The sequence below is a fragment of the Manis pentadactyla genome, chromosome 10 (assembly GCF_030020395.1).
Source record: "Manis pentadactyla isolate mManPen7 chromosome 10, mManPen7.hap1, whole genome shotgun sequence".
Taxonomy (NCBI): Eukaryota; Metazoa; Chordata; class Mammalia; order Pholidota; family Manidae; genus Manis; species Manis pentadactyla.
Window position 1 is genome coordinate 88,009,704 of NC_080028.1, and position 21,253 is coordinate 88,030,956.

The following is a 21,253-nucleotide window of genomic DNA, read 5'->3' on the forward strand; positions in this document are numbered from 1 at the left end:
GGTTACATGAGCTTTTGTTGCATGCAGGGCAAAGGACAATGTGGGCTGTAGCCCATCGGTGGTGTTTGCCTTTGACCTTTCAAGAAGTTAGTAGAGCCTGGCAAGAGTGTGCTCCAAAAGGGACTTACATCAAATTCCACAGCAACATGGGACAATAGCTAAGGGGCCTATACCCCTTGTCAGGTGGCAGACAGACTATAGTGTGACTCTACCTGTGTTGGAAGGATATCTGTATGCCATGACTTGTGTGGACACAGCTACAGGACTTTTGGTTGCTTTTCCTAACTGTTGTGCAAACCTGCAGATGACCAAAAGAGGTCTAGAGCATCTCTTTGCTGCCTATGGCCGACAACAGATAATTGAGAGTGATCAGGGCACCCATTTCACTGGACATACACTGCAAGAATGGGTGCAACAGGTGGGAATCAAATGGAAGTTTCATGTGCCATACAATCCTACCACAGAAAGCATGATAGAGAGGCACAATGGCTTGTTAAAATCTCGACTAAAGTCAGATACCGATAGTCTGTGGGGATGGTCAGTCCACTTAAGTACCATGCTATGGCATTTGAATGAGAGACCCCGAAAGGGAACCCTGAGCCCTGTAGATCTGTTAACATATATGACTGCCTCCCATATACAACTGCAAGTACAAAGCAAGGAAGAACCAATGAAGCCGAGATTCTTCTACCAGAGTAATATCTTTCTGCCAGCACCAACTGCACTGAACCCTGGAGACTCATGAGTGGATGTGGCCTTGGACTTTTTGACACATGGACTAACAATGGCTGGCTCTCCTGGCACCTTGTGGACAGAGCCTGGAAGCTGGCCTCCTGTTTATTGCTGGAATAACAGCAGAGTGGCCCCCAAAGGTCACAGTAGTATATCCTGAACGTCTAGAAGGTAGGAACATCTTACCTGGGAGTTTTGATTTATAATTATGGCTAGTGCATGCACCTCCAGTAGCAGTATATATTGACCCTTCTGTAATCCCCACGGGGAGAGGCATAAAAATATGGTACACTACTCCTGAACGTGAACCTCTTTTTCCCTCAGGCCTATCACAGGACCACTCTCTTGCATGCATCCAACCTGATGCGCAAAATTTGTCTATGTTGGTGTAATTAAAACGTGTATTATTACCCCTAAGGTCTTTGTGAATTGTGAACCACCTCTCGCTTGAGGATTATAATTTTTGTTACCTGTATTAAAACCTTGGTGTATGTTAATTTTTGTGATTATCTCTAAGTTGTTGTTAGCCTTTGTTGCTGTTGTGGAATCTGGTTACACTGCTCCAGCTTTCTTGCCCAGGGACCATTGCAGAAGATTGAAAGTGTGTAGATTGTAAGGTGAGAATCCTTGAGCGGTGGAGTTTGGGGAAGTTGGGGTTCCTATGGCCAGGATCCTCACTGAACTTAAACCACTTGATGATGTAACTGGTCTGTTGCCAGGCTACTGCTTCCACACCTGTAGGCAATAAACTATTATTGCACTATGTAGAGAACTCGGCTCAGTGCTGGGTTCAGGCAGATATGCTAGTGCTTGACCTACCACCAGGAGTACATAAATCCTTTCACCCCAAGAACGTTTTACTGTCATTTTTTTTGGTCACATTGAATCCATAGCGAACTTGCGTGGGGCTGAACCCCATTGGCAAGACAAGCACCGTATATGATACTTTCAAAATGAAAATTACATTATTGGTATTTTGAGTAATAACTTAGCCATGTTACTCAAATTTCTTGGATATGTCAGCATGCTCCCCATTAGGGGCTTTGCTTGGCTCTCCGGTGTCCGGAATGTTCTTTCCCTCTCCTCTTGGCCTAGTCCTCTCTCTCCCTTAAGTGAGATCTTACCTTTTCAGGGAGGTTTATCCTGACCACCCTGTTTCACCTGCCTCTTTTTCTTCTTGGAACTCTTTATCTTCCTTACCCTGCTCTCTTCTTTTTCACATGTGTATCACTTTCTGATATTCTAAAGAGATGCATATCCTATATGGCAGCCATTTGCCACATGTGGCCTTTTAAATTGTAATTAATGAAAATGAAATAAAATAAAAAATTTGGTTAATCAATCACTTTAGCCACATTTCAAGTGCTCAAGAGTCCCATATGACTAATGGTTACTGTATTAGGTTGTGCAGACAGACTACATTTGCGTCATTTCAGAAAATTTCATTGGAGTACACTGCTGTAGAATTTACTGATTTATTATTTTTAATATTTATTCTCTCTCTCAGAATATAATCTGCACAGGCAGAGGCTTTTCTCTTTTCTATGTATTGGTAGAAAATGGCCTAGAACAGTGCCTGGCATATAGTGGGTAATCAATAAATATAGGTTGAATATAAGGGAATTATCATTTTATTAAAAATAAATAAATGGAATTTCTATTTCAAATCACATAATAATAATTATCATAATAAAAATGTTTGCCACTAACATTTTTAGGATGCTTGGTTCTGGGCCTGATACCACACTAAGTATTTCTTACGAGGCTTATTAGTTCATTGAATTCTTACAATGTATGTGTGTTTGTGTGTATGTGTGTGTGGTATGCATGTGGTTTTAAGATCCACATCTTATAGATCAGGGAATGTGTATAGAGGATTGAGTTCTTTGACCAAGGACACAAACCAGTTTAGTGGTAGAGCCAGAGTTTGGACCTGGTACATCTGACTTCCAGTGGTTAGGGCCTAACAAATGCTCAATTATTCTACTTTTTAAAATATGGGGATAATTTTGCGCTTGAGGTTAAATCTCCCCTTCTCATCTGTTCATGGGGGGTTCAAGTTAATGCAATTTTTTGTTAATAAAAAAGAATGATTTTGCTTAGTGCTGAGTTGTCTTGGCAACACAGAGTATGTTAAGGGTCAAGTTTTATTTGAAACATTGATTCACTTGAGTTAAGACCTTAGATTTCAATAGCCTAAAATATTAGTCATCTAAAAATACTGACATGAAATACATTCTTGCAAGTCCAGTTAGATGGTCATAAAATGAGATATAACTTCCCAATTTTAGATTGCTCAGATTTCAGCTGGTATTATGTTGGTTTGACCTGTTGGGTGTTAGGTTGCATTTGTTTATTGCCAAATAGAGAGAGAGAGAGTGTGTGTGTGTGTGTGTGTGTGTGTGTGTGTGTGTGTGTACAAAATCACTTCCTGTAAAATAAGGCAGAAGCAAGCAGCGAAAACTGACTTTATTTTCTCCAGGTTTGTTGTTTAGGTTATATTGACGGTGATTTAATAATTTTAGAGGCCTGGTAATGGTGATAAGAAATCCTCAATGAATATTTCTTGTGTGTTAAGCACTCTCTGTTAAGACTTACATGCATTATCTCATTTAATTCTAACAAAAATTCTTTGAGGCAGGTACTGTTTATAGTTAAGAAAATAAATAAAACTTGACCCTTAACATACACTGTGATTTTATGTTTCAAAGATTGCTAATCAGTTATTGAGAGGGAATGTGAACATGCTTCCTCCACCCCAGTCTTCATGAGGAATTTGTATCCTTTTCAAAGAGACTGTATTCTTCAAAAAGAACCTAAAGATAATTTTAGTATCTAAAGTAAACAAGATATATTTTTATTTGCCTATTTATATGTTTTCCAAGTCTTTCAAATTCTGTGTTAGATAGAGGGACTTTCATGAATGCTTTCTATGTTTGAGTCCAGAGCAGTGCTTCTCTACCCACACTATACACAAGAATCACATGAGGAGCATTTAAAAAATACTGATGTCTGAATCCCATGCTCAGGGATTGTGCTTTAATTGGTTTGAGAAACTGCTTGGACATGGGATTTTTAAAAAGCTCTTATGTAATTGCAATGTCCAACTACTGCTGAGAATCAATGGTGTGTGCCAGTGGTCCCTAAACTTGTCTGCACTTTGGAACCACCTAGGGAGCTTCTAAAACTATGGATTCCTGTGCTCTTCCCCCAAGGATTGTGATTTAATTTGTCTGTGCTATATCCTGGAGTTGGGTAGTTTTAAGAATCCTAGGTCATTCTATTGTGTAGACAAATTTGGGGACCTCTGGTTTATGCTGTGGTTTTTTACTTTGGCTACACGTTAGAATCAACTGAGAGCTTTTAAAGGTGCCCTTATCTTGGCTTACACTCACTCCAGTTAAACAAAATCTTTGGCCGTAGACCTTGGCAGCAGTAGTTTTTGACACTCTAGGTGATTCCAACATGAAGCCAAAGGTGAGAATGCCAGTTTTCTTCTTTTTCTTTTCTATATACTTTTGGACCAATTCTGTTTAGTTTCATAATTCAGCATACTTGAGGAATGAAGGGGGAAATTCACTCATAGAAAATGCTTTTCTTTATGTAGATATACTGAATTCAGTTTCTTAACAAGCATGAAAGAATGCAGAACTATGTAAATTATGGAAAAGAATATGTTCTACATTCCAAATAATTAGCTAAGAGTTAGTTTGCCAGCTTGTATTGATGTAGTCTGACTAGTATTAAAACCAAGGATGAAGTTGACTGACGTTTCTGATTTAATAATTCTAGGTTTTGTCCCCACTCTGGCCCTTATTTTGTATTACCTGCATCAAAAATGAATTTGTCCTCTATAATTGAAGGAGCATTAAGATAAATTAAAAATTTTTAATTAAGGTATCCTCTCTCTGTGCCTTATTGAGCTTGTTCTTTTTCACGCTGTTCTCCAGGAGTACCAGGTGTCAAAGAAGAACGCTTTGAAGAAGGAATGATGGTAAAGCACTGTGCATTGTCCCTCGTGGGAGAACCCATAATGTACCCAGAAATCAACAGGTTTTTGAAGTTACTCCACGAGTGTAAAATTTCCAGTTTCTTGGTCACAAATGCACAATTCCCTGTGGAAATCAGGTTAGTGGTCTAGCTTATTAAGATATGCTGTTTGAATCTGTGTTTGACTGAAAAATAAAACTAAAAGTCATCAATATATTCAAAAAGGATTTATTGGTTACTAACTACAGCCAAATTGGCTTTTGGAGGGCAGAGATGATCCAGATCTTAAAAATCAATTCTATTAGGGGATAACATTAGTAAAAAGAAAGAGATGCAAATTAATGGGGAAATCCAAAAGAGAATGCAGTTTTTTCCAGATGGGAGAGACAGGGTAAAACTTCTCAGACAGGCCATGATTGAATTTGAGTCTTGAAATATCCCTGGAGTTGGTACTTAGGAAGATAGGAAATGATATTTTTTTAATGAGAACCTCCTGAGACAGGTAAGAAGTTATTTGTGAAACCACTATGAAAATACAGTTCAGGTGGACCACAGAGTGTGGAAGAGATTGCCAGCTAGAAACCAAGTTAAAAACGTTGGGAATAGACCACAGAAGACTTCAAATGCTGTTCAGAAGGCTTCAAATGCTGTTATTCAGAAAGATCTTGTTTTCTGCAGAGTAATCAAGCATGGTATAAAATGGGAGAGCCAAAAAGCAGGAGATATTGTTTGTTTAGATAACAGTTAAAAGGATAAAAGTTAGACAGTGAGAATGAGAAATTTTAAAAAAGATACTGTCTTGCCAGTGGGTTTCAGCCTTGGGCAAGTTTGCTATGGATTCAGTGTGACCAAAGAAATTGACAGCAAAATGTTCTTTGTGGTGAAAAGGTTTATTACCTGGCTTGTTCTCCTGGCAGTAGGTCAAGCACTAGCATCTCTGCCTCCACCCAGAGCACTGGGCTCAGCTCTTTATATAGTGTAATAATAGCTTATTGCCTAAAGATGTGGAAGTGGTAGCCTAGGAACAGGCCAGTTACATCATCAGGTGGTTTAAGTTCAGTGAGGATCTTGGTCATAGGAACCCCAACTTCCCCACCCTCCACTCCTCCAGGATTCCTGCCTTACAATCTACATGCTTTCAGTCTTCAACAATGGTCCCTGTGTGAGAAAGCTGGAGCACTGTAACCAGATTCCACAATAGCAACAGAGGATAACAACAACTTAAGAGATAATAAGAATAATTAATATACAACAAGATTTTCATACAGTTAACAAAAATTATAATAATCCTCAAGCCAGAGGAGGTTCCTAATAACAAAAATTATAATAATCCTCAAAGACTTTAGGGGCAATAAGACAGGTTTTAACAACACCAACATAGGCAAATCTTGTCCATCAGGTAGGGTGCATGCAAGAGACTGGTCCTGTGATAGGACTATAGCAGGAAGGGGGTCCCTTCCAGGTATAGTATACCATACTTTTACTCCTTTCCTGTGGGGTTTACTGAAGGGTTTATATAGTGCTACTGGAGGTGCATGCACTGGCCATAATCATAAAATAGAACTCCCTGGTAAGATGCTCCTACCTTCTGACCATTCAGGATATACTACTGTGACCTTTCGGTGCCACTCTCCTGTTATTCCAGCCATACACAGGAGGCCAGTTTCCAGGCCTTGACCCCAAGGTGCCAGAAGAGCCAGCCATCATTGGTCCATGTGTCGAAAAGTCCAAGGCCACGTCCACTCAGTGGAGTCTCCGGGGTTCAGTGAAATTGATGCTGGCAGCATTATGTTATTCTGGTGGCCGAACGTCGGCTTCAGTGATTCTTTCTTGGTTTCTATTTGCAGTTGTATAGGGGAGGCAGCCATATGTGTTAACATGTCTGCAGGGCTCAGGGTTCGCTTTTGGTCTCTTGTTCAAATGCCATAGCACGGTACGTAGGTGGACTGACCATCCCCGCAGACTATTGGTATCTGACTTTAGTCTGGATTTTAACAAGCCATTGTGCCTCTCTATCATGCTTTCTGTGGTAGGATTGTATGGCACATGAAACTTCCATTTGATTCCCACCTGTTGCACCCATTCTTGCAGTGTATGTCCAGTGAAATGGGTGCCCTGATCACTCTCAATTATCTGTTGTCGGCCATAGGCAGCAAAGAGATGCTCTAGACCTCTTTTGGTCATCTGCAGGTTTGCACAACAGTTAGGAAAAGCAACCAAAAGTCCTGTAGCTGTGTCCACACAAGTCATGGCATACAGATATCCTTCCAACACAGGTAGAGTCACACTATAGTCTGTCTGCCACCTGACAAGGGGTATAGGCCCCTTAGCTATTGTCCCATGTTGCTGTGGAATTTGATGTAAGTCCCTTTTGGAGCACACTCTTGCCAGGCTCTACTAACTTCTTGAAAGGTCAAAGGCAAACACCACCGATGGGCTACAGCCCACATTGTCCTTTGCCCTGCATGCAACAAAAGCTCATGTAACCATTGGGCTATATCAGAGGTAGGGCTCCCTTTCCTCTAACCAACATATCTGAGCCAATTTATCTTCTTCATCATTTCCTGGGGATGCCAGTGGCAAATGACCTGTCACATGGTATACTGTAATTATTTTACTCTGACCACAGGCCCATAAGTCTTGCCACAATTCTTGCCCCCAAATGGGTCGGTGACCAACTAGCCAGCTGGCATGGTACCAGGTTGGTAGCCACAGGGTCAAGCCCTGATACACAGCCTAGCTGTCAGTACAGACAACTATAGGGGAGGGCTCCTGGCTGATCACAAGCACACAGCCTGCAACTCTGCCCATTGGCTGTTCTTCCCCTCACCATCTCCCATCCATATTGTCTCAGTCTTAGGACGGAAAGCTATGGCCTCCATTTTGGGGGCTGCCCATGCTGGAGCCATCTGTGTACCATGCATCTCTGGGTATAGGAGCTCTTCCCTCCCAGTAGGGACTCTCTGCTACTAATGATTCAAAAGCAAGTACTTCCTGCTTTTCACTAGTATATGTCAATGGCCCTAATAAGCATTGGTGTTCTTAAGGGGCTACTGGAGATGGCACTACACTGCTTTAGGTAAGCACCCCACTTGGCCAGTGTGGGCTTTTGTGCCACACCACTCCTTGGCTTTTGGGTCCAGTCTCGTACCTACCCCAAGATGGGATAGGTGGTTATTACCTTTATTTATCAGGGCCATTCCAGTGATGGGTTCTGTAGCCAGCAAGGCGTGATACACAGCAACCAGTTGTTTTTCCATCAAAGTGTATCATACCTCTGCCCCTTTCCAGAGTTGTGACCAGAATACAATAGGTTGGCGAGTTTGTTCAAGCCGCTGCCAGAGACCCCAGCATAACCATCTTCAGTGACATGAACATCCAGCTCACAGGGCCTGGATGGGTCTATCACACTCAAGGCCTGCATGGCCTTGAATGCCCGTTTTGCTGTAGTCAAGGCAGATGCACATGTCTCATCCTAGTCCCACCTGATGCCCTTTTGTACCAACCTGTATAAGGGCTTCAGAATTTGTGCCAAGTGCAGGATAAGCACTCTCCAGTAGCCTAGAAGACCCAGAACTCGTGTAGCAATTCTACAGTTGTAGGGGTAGGAAAGGCCTGGACTTTATCTATAACTGCTTCTGGTATAACTTTGCTCTTACCCGACCACAAGACCCCTAAGAATTTGACAGACAAACCAGGTCCTTGAATCTTGGTACTGTTCACGGCCCATCCTTTCCCCTGTAAATGTTGCAGCAGTCTAGGTGCTGCACCTTCTAGATCTGAAAGAGAATCAGATGTGAGCATGATATCATCAATATAATGGTACAGAGGCAACACTGGCGGTTTCTCCCATGTAGCCACATCCTAGGCTATAAGTCCATGACACATGGTGGGACTGTGGAGGTATCCCTGTGGAAGTATGGTGAAAGTCCATTACCGTCCTTGCCACTGAAGGCAAACTGTTCCTGACTTTCCTGCTCAATGTCAATGGAAAGAAGGCATTAGCAACATCTACCACATTCATGGCTGAGGGTATCCATCAAGCCTGCTATAGAGGGGACAGCAGCATGCACAGGGGTTATGACTTTATTCAGTTCTCTGTAATCCACAGTCATATGCCAGAAGCCATCTGGCTCTTTTCCTGGCCACACTGGAAAATTGAAAGGACAATGGGTGGGCTGTATAATACCCACCTATACCAGCTCCTGGAGAGTTTCTCCAGTGTCTTTTTGCACTCCAGGGTGTTTGTATTGTTTGATATTAGTCACCCTCTGAGACACAGGGAAAGCTGTGGGCAGTTGCCTAGCATGTCCCCTCAGAGCTGCCTTCACCATATGTACTGTCAGTCTGAACTCACCTGCAGTGGTCTGCAACCATAGACCCTGCAGGATATCAATGCCCAAAGTATACTCAGGGATAGGAGATATATACACAGTGTACTCTTTTGGGGGTAGACGCCCTATTCCCAAAGGGATTTTAGATTTTTTCACTCTGATAGCCTTACACCCATATTCATCTATGATAGTGTGGGTCCTGTGGAACTGCTCAGAGTTGCCATCAATCAGTGAACATTCAGCCCCTCTGTCCGCCAGAGCCAGGACACATATGTTCACTGGGGAACAATGGATAACTATTTTACCATGTGGCTTCCGGTCCCCGCCTGGTCCCTCAGGGCAGATACCTTGACCTTCCCCTCAGTCAAACTGTGTTCCCCAATCATCTTCCTGTGTGGCCTGAAGTGAGGTTTGCGCACTGTCCAGCAGGAAGTCTTGCAAATACACAGGCCGGAATTGTGGCTCTGTCTCTGAACTCTGCCTCTTTGTCCTTAATGGCTGGAACTTCTGATTTTGTTTCAGTTTTTGCCATAACTCTAGTAAGATCCTATTTGACTTCCCATCTAATTTCCTTCCATCTGCTCCTGCCCGTATTAAATCGACCCACATCTGGGTCCTCGTAACCTTCATAGGGCCCTGTAAATTCTTCTTGTGAGTAGCAGACCTTATTTCTTTCCATGTTCTCATTGCTTCAGCCTCTCCTAAGTCTGCTACTGTATGTGTCATCTTGGTTATGGTCTGCCCTAAGTGAGACCCAAAGAAGGATGTGGGATCCATTTGAAGCAGAATATTTCTCATGTTGACAGTGAAAATCTCTTCATCTGGGCCATAGTTCTCTGGACTATAGATGGCATTTCTTATGCCTAGCTTTTGTAACACCTGTTGGTGCTCAGCATATGTCTACCATTTAACAGGAGAGGATGGTAGCTCAACTGGATTCGGCCATACAGCACAAAGTGCAGCCATAAGTCAGTCGAGGAGTGTGTGACTCCCTGGGGTCTTATGTGCATTTTGTTATCACTGCCTTAAGGTAGTCTCTACTGTCAGGGAAGCCAGCTTTCCTTTCTCTTATCCTGACAGAAGAATTTCATCCACCCCTAAGTCCCACAAATGCAGGAGCCAAGCTGATATTGACTCCGAGGGCTTCTGCCTGAACCAGGAGCCCAAATCCACCAGGTCAGCCTGAGTATGGGGTGGAGCATAGAGTGCTCCACAACCTGGCGAGGGGGCTGCTTCTCTCCTTGGGGAACTTTCAGCTTCTGGGTCTTTATTTTCTTTACAACCACTGAGTGTGGTTTCAGTCCACGAAGGTCCAGTGCCTCCTGCACCACCCATCATCCTTCCCCAGCTCCTCCATTTCTGGGGCTGATGGCACCTTTCTCTCCCCTTCCCCAAGTGCCTCCTCTCCTACAGCCTTTACTTTTTCTACAGTGCTTCGCAGCAATGCTAGCTCAGTCTTCAGAAGCTCTCTTACCTTCACTTCAATGCTTCGCAGCATGCGTTGTCGTGCCACCTCCACCTGTGCTTCCCTGATGAGTTCGTCCTTTTCCTTCATGGCCTCTTCCTCCTTCAGAACACATGGCAGCATTGCGGTTTCATTCTATAAGAAATTTTTTACCTCTCCAGGGGCACCTTGCTGCACGCATTCTCATGCTGCCTCCTCTTGCATCAGTGGCATTTCCTTCTTCAGGGAATCCACAGAAGCTTGTAGCTCATGTTCTCGTGCCACCATTTCTTGGGTTTCTTCTGTAGACCTTTTTAATACTGTGAGAAGCAGCCAACCCACAGTCCCTGCTGCCTCACGAGCACTCTGTTTCTCAAAAGACCTACTTACTATACCAAGGGCCACCCCTACAGCCTCAGGTGTCACCTCCACTTGCCTCAGTCCTGGGTTGGGGCCCATTTCCTATGAGGCAAGCCCCCTCAGACCACATACCCACTGGGGCACAGTCCACTGTCTCCCCATTCACAGGGGCAGCCCACTGAAGCACCCTTCCCATAAGGGCTGCCTGTCTTTTTCCTTGGTCAAGAATGAACCTGCCGACTTTCACCAATTATCTTGCCAGTGGGTTTCAGCCCCGGGCAAGTTCACTATGAATTCAATAGAACCATAGAAATTGACAGCAAAACGTTTTTTTGGGTGAAAGGGTTTATTACCCAGCTTGTTCTCCTGGTGGTAGGTCAAGCACTAGCATCTCTGCCTCTGCCACGAACACTGGGCCGAGCTCTCTATATAGTGCAGTAATAGCTTATTGCCTAAAGGTGTGGACGTGGTAGTCTAGCACCAGGCTAGTACACCATCGGGTGGTTTAAGTTCAGTGAGGATCCTGGCCATAGGAACCCCAAGTTCTCTACAGATACTGAGGTATTATAGATAAACTTCGTGAACTATTTGTGTGGCTCTGAGAGCCCAGCACTAAAGAGGACTAAATAATGACTCAGAGGTTCCCAGCCATGTTGAGTGGTAGTATTATGGAACCCTGTTTTAGCATATGGATCACATAAGGAAGGAGCAAGTTTAGGAGGTAAGATGATGAGGTTGGTTGGATGACTTAAAGGGAGGGCTTTCCAGATGGAGAGGTCCATCTCTGGGACCCTGCAGGTGATCTATTTTTGCATCATACTTGAACTATGCATATATTATAACCCTATAGGTATTAAATTTTACATAGTTACTGTTCGTTTACTTTGCTTTCCCCATTAGACTGTGAGTTCCTTGAGGCCTTTGACCCCTTGCTTATGTATCTTCATGCCACTAGCACAATGCTTGTCACAGTGTAAGTGCTCAGTAGATGGCTAATGAAATACTGGGGAAATTCCCACATAGGAATAAAAGAATGATCTTTTGAAATTCAAATTTGTTTTGTAAATATTGGTCAATAAGATGTCATATGAAAAAAAGAGGAAATATTGCCCAATATGAAAAGATACTGGAGTGATATCAGCATCATGGCCATTTGAGTGGTTCCTTTTTTTTCTCCACTTTGAATTACAACTAATTGGATATCCATAAGCAAAGTGAAGTGCCTCTGCAGAGCACACCAACACACTGGAGAGATCTGTCTATCCGGGCACCTGAAAGTGGATGGAGTGGACCTTGGAGGAGGCTGTGGAGTGAGGGGAGTGGCAGCGACACAGCCAGGTCTGGCAGCACACTAGGAACACCTTCATGATCGGGAGGTGGAGGGTAAAGGTGGTGAGTGGGAAGTCTGCCTGGCTGAACGTGCTGTAGCTGGAGCGACCCGTTGCTGTCACTGATGAGAGATCACAGTGAGTCGGGGAGGGAAAGGAAGAAGAAAGCAAAGAAAACTGAAGGAAAGTATTTCCTGCTGTCTGCCCCAGGATTCTAAGAGGACAAACCGCAGACCTTTGGAGAGGATCCCCCTACAGGTGGGCACACATTTTCCCTCCTATCCCCCACCCCATTTTTTTTTTCCTTTTCTTCTTTTATTTTGTTGTTCTCACTCCCAAGGGGTTAGCTCCCAACAGTCAGCTCTGGTAAGAGAAACCAAAAACTGCTATAGAGCTGCCTTCTGGAAAACAAAAGGACATATCCTAATTAACGATGTGTTGAACTGTTAGAATGAAAGTTAACAAAGCTTTAAAAAGTGTTTACTACTTCAAATGCAGTGGCAAAGGTGCTTCTTCATCAGCCACTATGAAAAATCATAGTAATACGAAATCACAAAAAGAAAATTGTACTTGTACAGCAATTGAACCTATAGACAATGAAGATTGCAATTTGATAAAAGAATTCAAAATGCCTGTTATGAAGAAATTCAGTGAGCTACAATAAAACTCAGAAAGGCAATGCAGTGATCTTAAGAATAAAATTAGCAAACAGGAGTACTTAACCAAAGAGATAAAAATTCTAGCAAAGAACTAAACAAATTCTGGAGCTGAACTCAATAAATGAGGTGAAGAATGTATTAGAAAGCATTGGAAATAGAGCAGATCAGAACAACCAGAAGATCGAGTAAGTGAGCTTGAGAACTGAATATAGAAATGATTCAGGTGGAAGAACAGAAATAAGACTTTTAAAAATTGAAGAAACAAAAACTATCAGACTGTTAAGAGAGCCAAAATATGATTAATAGGTATACCAAAAGGAGAAGAGAGGGAGAAGGAAGCTGAGAGCATATTTATAGAAATAATAGTGGAGTATTTTGCAAACCTTGGGAAGGAACTGGGTATGCAAGTCCACAAAGCTAACTGAAGACCTTATTATCTCAATGCAAAAGGACCGTCTCCAAGACTGATTATACTAAAACTGTCCAAAGTCAATGACAAAGAATTTTAAAGACATCCAGGGGAAACAAGAACGTAACCTTCAAAGGAATCCCATTAAGCTATCAGGTTTCTCAGGAGAGAATGGGATGACATATTCAAAATACTAAAAGATTAAAAACTGCCAACCAAGGATACTCTATCCAGCAAAGTTATCCTTCAAATAGTTATTTTTTTATTTCAGCTTGAAGAGGACCTTTCAACATAACAATGATGAAAGTACACGAAACTGTAATTAAGGTGCTAGACAGTCATAATTAGAAAATATAACTCTCTTTTAGAATAGCATATTAGCTCTTAATTATAGTATAAATGTTAAAGGAAAAGAGCATTAAAAATAACTATAGCTTGGTATGGTATATAACTATTTGGTATAGTATAACTTGGTGTAGCGTATAACTACTACAAATTCGGTAACAAAATCATAGGATAAAAAGAGGTAATTTGTGATATCAAAAAATAAAAGGGGAAGAGTAAAAGGATGGAATAGTTATAGGTCAAATGAAGATAAATTGCTGTTAGCAGAAAAAGGACTATTTTATCTATGAGATGTTTTATGTAATCATCATGGTTAACCACTAAACAAAAATTATGATCAGAGACATGAAACATTAAAAACAATGGAGAGCAAAACAACCAGAAGACAAACGATACAATGGCAGTAACAAATTTTCACATATCAGTAATCATCCTAAGTGTAAATGGATTGAACTCATCAATCAAAAGGCACAGAATGGCTGGATGGACAAAAAACAAGACCCAACTATATGCTGCCCACAGGTGACTCATTTCTGCAGTTAAAGATATATAGGCTCAAAGTGAAAGGATGGAAGACAATATTCCAAATGGAAACCAAAAGAAGGCAGGCACAGCCATACTTGTATCAGACAAAATAGACTTCAAGCTTAAAAGAGTAATGAGAGACAAAGAAGGTCATTATATGATGATAAAGAGGTCAGTACATCAATAATACATAACGGTCATAAACATAAACACACCTTACACCCGAGTACTGAAGTATGTTAAACAAATACAAACAAATTTTAAGGTAGAAATTGGTACAATAATAGTAGGGGACTTCAGTACCTCACTATCAGCAGTAGATGGATCATCCAGACAGAAAACCAGTAAGGAAACATTGGAATTGAACTACCCTTTAGAATAAATGTACCTAACAGACATATACAGAACATTCCATTCAGCAGCATCAGAATACAGATTCTTTCCAAGTGTACATGAAACATGCTTCAAGATCATAAAACAAATCTTAGCAAATTTAAGAAGATTGAAATTATAGCAAACATCTTTTCTGACCACAATGGTATGAAATTCAAAATCAACAAGAGGACAATGAGAAGATCTACAAATATGTAGAAACTAAACAACACACTTTTAAACAACCATTAGGCCAAGGAAAAAATCAAGAGAGAAATAAAAAATTATCTCAAAACAAATGAAAGTGGAAATATAGCATATCAAATAATGTGGAATCAGCAAAAGCAGTTCTGAGAGAAAAATTTATAGGAATAAATGCATATATTAAGAAATTAAGAAGATCTCAGATAAACAACCTAACTTCACACCTCAAGAATTAGAAAAAGAAGAACAAATTTAGCTTAAAATTAGTAGAAGGAAGGAAATGAAGATTAGAGTGGAAATAAATGAACTAGAGACCAGAAAAATAGTATAAAAGATCAGTGAAATTAAGAGCTTTTTGGAAAGAGGATTCCAAAAAAGAGGTTTTTGAAAAAAGTAAAGAAAATTGACAAACCTTTAGCTAAGCTAAGTAAGAAAAAAGAGAAGATTCAATTAAATAAAATTAGAAACAAAAGAGATTATTATAACTGATACTACTGAACTGTATAGAATCGTAAGAGACTGTTATGAACAATTATATGCCAATTCTATAATGTGAAAGAAATGAATATCTTTCCAGAAACACACAACCTACCAAGATTGAATGAGGAAGAAATAGAATATCTGAACAGACCAATAATGAGTAAAGAGATTAGATAAGTAAAAATGAACACTTCCAATGCAGAAAACTCCAAATCCAGATGATGTCAGTAGAGAATTCTATCCAACATTTAAAGAATTAGGAGGAGGGAATGCTTCCAAAATTCTACAGTCAGCTTACCTTGATACCAAGAAAACCAGATAAGGATACCACAGCAAGACTATAGAGCAATTTCACTGACGAATATAGATGCAGCAATTCTCAATAAATTATTAGCAAACTGAATTCAGGAGCACTTTAAAAGGATTATAAACCATGACCAAGTGGGGTTTATCTCTGGGATGTGTGAATGGTTCAATGTATACAAATTGATAAATAACACATTTCATTGTAAAATGAAAAGTAAAAATCACATGATCATCTCAATGGACATAGAAAATTTTTTTTGACCAAGTACAACATCCTTTCATGATTAAAACCCAAAGCAGATTGGAAATAGAAGGACAATACCTCATCATAATGAAGGCTATCCATGATAAACCCATAGCTAACATCATATTCAGTAGAGACAAATTGGAAGCATTTCCTATAAGATTGGGAAGAAGACAAGGATGCCCACTCTCACCACTCTTATTCAGTAGATAATTGGAAGCCCTTGCTAGAGCAACTAGGCAAGACAAAGAAAATGCATCCAAATCAGAAAGGAAGAAGTAAAACTATTGCTATTTGCTGATGTTATGATCTTATATATAGGAAATCCCAAAGAGTCAGTCAAAAAACTGTTGCAATTAATGATTTTCATAAAGTGGCAGGATACAAAATCAACATACAGAAATAAGTTGCATTCCTTTAATAATGAAGCATCTAAAAATGAAATAAAGAAAATATCCCATTCATAATAGCATCAAAAACAGCAAAATACTTAGGAAAAAATTTAACCAAGTATGGGAAAACTGTATACAATGAAAAGCTTCTTTGCTGAAAGAATTGAAGAAGATACAAACAAGTGGAAAGACATCCCATGCTCATGGATCAGAAGAATTAATATTGTTTAAATTGTTCAAAACCATATACAGATTCAATGCAATGCTCATCAAAATACCAAAGACATTTTTTTTTACAGAAATAGAAGAACCAATTGTAGCAGTTGTGTGGAACTATGAAAGACCCTGAATAACCAAAGCAATCCTGAAAAAAAAAACAAAACCCAAGTTGGTGGTTTTATGCTTATGGATTTCAAACTATACTACAAAGCCACAGTAATAAAAACAGTATTGGCACTGGCATTAAAAGTAGAAATATTGACCAGTGGAACAGAATGGAGAGTCCATAATTAGATACTGGTATGTATGGATAAATAATATTTGACATGGGAGCCAAGAATATGCAATGGGGAAAGGTAGTTTTCGATAAAGGGAGCTGGGAAAACTGTAAAAACAGGGAGAACCATGAAATTGGATCACACTGTAAGATAAATTCTAGCCAAAATAAGCAGGCGAAGAGAGGCAACAAAGGGCCAGGCAGTTTATTTGAATGCGATCCCAGGCGAAGTTCACCAGCTTGTACAGACACAGTCTAGGGAAGTTGCCCTCAGCAGGGCAGGCAGCGAGTTTTTAAGGAAGGTAGGGGGAGGCAGAGCTTAGATTTACAGCAGCGAGAGGATTGGCTAGCCTAAGGCACATTTTTCAGGTTGGGAGGAGGCAGCATCTGGGGACTTTGGCACGTCATCAGTGTCTGACGTGCTCACCCCTCCCCCCAGTGCCTTCAACCTTACATTTCAGCCTTTTGGTCATAATGGGCAACGACTTGATCTGGCTACTTCTGGCTGACAAGGGGCATCGGTGGGGGGGGGGCGGTGGTTCGTAGTATGTAGTTACATTGCTCTGACTGTAAATATCTCACTTTGCTTTCTTTAGAGGCTTTCACTTCACTCCGTCTAAGCTTATGGTTTCTGTCTCATTTTCTCTTCTACAGATAGAGAACTCTAGCTGCTGCCAGGGAAAAGGGGCGATGACCACTCTGGCTGCTTCATGCTGAGAAGGGGTGCAGTAAAGGGTGCAGCTAGGTCTCTATCACTGGTCAGTTGAGAGGGCCTCAGAAAGTTGGCACTTTTATTCTGGGAGGACAAATTTGATGAGATTAAGAATGCATGGCTGAATATGAGAACTAGAAATATGAAGAGTTTGATTGAGAATTATAGCCAGGTATTATGGGGAAATTAAAATTCTGGATTGAGTTTTCATCTCAATGACTAGTATTAGGATTTAGTATAGATAAGACTGCATTATTGAAACAATACTTTTCTCTAAAATCACCCTTATTTTTATTAGAAGTAGCTAGATTAAGAAAATAACACTTGGTTTTATTATTTGCATAAGTGCAGCAAGAAGAGCAATTGATTACTCAGGCTCTTTTAAATGTGCTTTGCTGGAACTTTTTGTACGGAATTTCAGTTTGAACTTTTAAAGACCTCTCGAGACCAGAAAGCCAAGCCGGACTTGCCATTAGGTTTTGCCTGCAGTACCTGTAGATTTGGGTGAATTCCTCTCTTCTCGAGGTCTCAAAGACATCGTGAGGTTCCTGCACCTGCCAGGAAGCACCTAGTAAGGCTGCTGGGAACTCTAAGCAAGGTACTAGGCCAGTTCTTCCAAGGGGCTTTGTTGGCTTTATATAGTCAACCTTAGTTCCTTAAAGCTGTTCATATCTGAGTTTATGCACGTGTTTCTCAGGTATAACATTCCAGTCAAAGCCTTGGTAGTATAACCTGTGTGTTTAATTGGTCCTCTTATAAGGAAAGCAGGTTCTTATTGAACTTACGCAAATAAATATACTGCCATGAAATATAAAAATAGTCACTGAGAGTTTTTAAATTCTGGAGGGATCAGGTAGAGAGAAAGATAAAGTTTCAATTCTGCTTATAAAGGCACTTATTTACTAAACTGTTGTCAGCTTAAGATAACAAGCTTAAAACATCATTCATGAAAATTAACTTGTTCAGGATTGAAGACTTCAAACATAAGACCTGATACCAAAAATATCCTAGAAGAAAATAGGAAGTAGCTCATCAATATTGGTCTTAGCAGTGGTATTTTGGATATGAAACCAAAAGCACAAACAACAAAAGCAAAAATAAACAAGTTGGACCACATCAAACTCAAAAATTTCTGTGCAGCAAAGGGAACAATGAACAAAATGAGAAGACAGCCTACAGAATGGGGGAAAATTTTTGCAAACCATATTGTCAGATAAGGAGTTAATATCCAAAATATAGAAAGAACTCCATCAAATTAATAATAACAACACAAGAAAAACCAATCTGATTTTAAAAAATGGAGAGAAGAACTGAATAAATAGACATTTTTGCAAAGAGGACCTCAAAATGGCCAACAGGCCCCAAAGAGATGTTTAATGTCACTAATCACTATGGAAATGCAAATTGAAACCACAGTGAAATATCACTTCATGCCTTTTAGAATGGCAGTCATCAGGACGATGAGACAACAGGTGCTGATGAGGTTGTGGTGAAAAGAGAACCATTGTTGGTGGGAATGTAAATTGGTCCAACCACTACGGAAAACAATATAGTTCCCATAAAAAATTAAAAATAGATCTGCCATGTGATCCAGCAATCCCACTTCTGGGTATATAGACAAAGGAAATGAAGAAAAGATTTTGATGAGATTTCTGCATTTCCATTTTTATCTTACCATTATTCACAATAGCCAAGATATGAAAACAACTCAAATGCTCATCAAGAGATGAATGGATAAAAAGATGTGATACATATACACAAAAGAATATTATTCAGCCATGATAAAGGAGGAGGATATTTTGCCATTTGTAACTACATGGGTGGACCTTGAGCACATTATGCTAAGCAAGATAAGTCAGATAAAGACAAGTACAGGTACTTTATGATAATCATTTACATGTGGAATCTAAAAAAGTTAAATCTGTAAAAAAACAGGACATTGGTGGTTACCAGGGAATGGGAATGCAGGGGGATAAATTTGATGGTACTTAAGAGCATAATCTTGTAATGAGTAGTAAATAAGCCATAGAGATCTAGTGCACAGTGTAATGAATTTAGATATTAATATTGTACTACAGTGATGTGGTATTGCTATATTACAATATATAAATGTATCAAAGTAACATACCTTAAACTTACAGTATAACATGTCCAATTTTATTGTTTTATTTATTGTTAGATTATTCTGTATTATTATATGTTAATTTAAAATGATAGTGTTACATGGCATTATTATTCGTGGAAAAAATGATCCCACACACGTGCATGTGCTAAGTCAGTTTAAAATTTAGCATTATAAGAAAGAGTTGATTGAAATTATTGGCTGGACAATAATATGAAAACCAGTGACATTGTTACAAAGATAGCTAAAATATTACATGTTGAAGTTGTATACAAAAGGTAAAATTAAAAGGAAAAGATTTTAAAAAGACAGTGTGTACATTTTGCCTACTATTACCATTCATCTTTAAAACTTTTGTTAGGTTTAAAAACCTTGGCTTTTCAGATGGCTTATGAGGGGGAAGTTGGGATAGAGTGGTGTGTATGCATGTGTGTGCATGCATGTATGTGTATACGCATGTATATTTAAAAGGAAGTCTTTCCCAAATTTAAGGTGTATGTACCTAAAAAGAATTGAATCTGCTAAGTAGTTATGGGGATGTAGGTAGTTTTCTGCCAAATAATATCCAGAGAGGATGATTATTTCATCATGCATGGTGTTTGTGGATTGAGGAAAATTACAGAGAATTAAATAGACTAAGTATTTGAAAATGTCCATCAGAGTGCCTGGCACATAGAGGACAGTGGGGAGATGATACTGGTTCTCTCTTACCAACTCTTGGAGATGAGACTCCTCTTGTCAGAAGATAGATCATGATGTAAGATGTCAGTACTAGTCTTGACTACTGCCAGTAAACAGGTGGGATACTATGGCATATGGTTTCAAATAAATAATCCTTGATGGACTAAGCATTCTTTTAGTATGGGTACTGGTAAATTGGGAGGGAGGCGAAAGGGAGGAATGTGGCAGGGATAAGGAATAGGAAATTAGCAAATTGCTCTGACCTTGAACATAAGAGTTAAAAAAAATAGCAGGGTGCTCTTCATGAGGAATACTCAAGAAAGAAGGAATGTTTAGAAAAGGGAAGTTCCTTTTTTGGATTTTTAAAGCATTCTTCAAGTTCCTAATATTAAGTGGCCATGGAATTGCATCCCTTTTTTAGTTATGTCCTTCCTTGGCATCGGAAAGAATATATAGAAGGTAGTCATTTTAGATTCTTGACTGTCTGTTGGCCTTCCCTTGACCCATATGCAGCCTTCAGGCTAGTGGTCTTTTCAGGATACTTAGCTTTTCTTAAGAGGATTTCAGTATCCTCCCCAGCTCCAAAGCATAGTGTTCTTTGCTGACAGTTCTCTCACTGTGGGGAGTTTTCAGTGAGTGGTCCTCAAAGATTACGGAAAATTGAGGCATACACCCTAGGAAATTAGAAACCTGGTATACTCTTTCTGGCTTTAAGATTTTTTTGTCAACATGGGTTAATAAAAGCAACAAGAATGTGTAAGACACTTAGTATTAATAATAGAGTTCGTGGTGCTTAGGTAATAAAAACCCTTTCTCTAGAGGAAAAGCACCCCCTAGTTCCACCAAAAAAAGAAGCATTTTATAATGGTATTTTTGATAGGCATATATCTGATACACAGTAGCATGTATCAGTTATCTTTTGCTGTAACCATTTGCCTTAAAACTGAGTCACTTAAACTAACAACTATTTGTGTAGTTCACAATTCTGGATCAGTGGGGAGGTCTTTTGACCTTGACTGGCTTTGCTGGTCTCATGTTGCTCATGTGTCTAGTCAGTTAATGGATCTCCTGGCCTGGCTGGTTTATAATGGTCATGGCTGAGACAACCGGCCCTCTAT

At 40.0% G+C, this 21,253-nt stretch overlaps 1 protein-coding gene across 7 annotated transcripts in view; it reads left to right on the top strand.

The window, feature by feature from the left end:
• Positions 1–21,253, top strand: part of LOC118923724 (S-adenosyl-L-methionine-dependent tRNA 4-demethylwyosine synthase TYW1) — a 312,259-nt gene that overhangs the window by 151,610 nt on the left and 139,396 nt on the right. For 6 of the 7 annotated variants that reach the window (XM_036907895.2, XM_057487213.1, XM_057487212.1 and 3 more), the window contains one exon: positions 4,683–4,860. In XM_036907895.2, coding sequence (XP_036763790.2) covers positions 4,683–4,860 — 178 coding nt within the window. The other variant, XM_057487214.1, reaches the window with a different exon arrangement.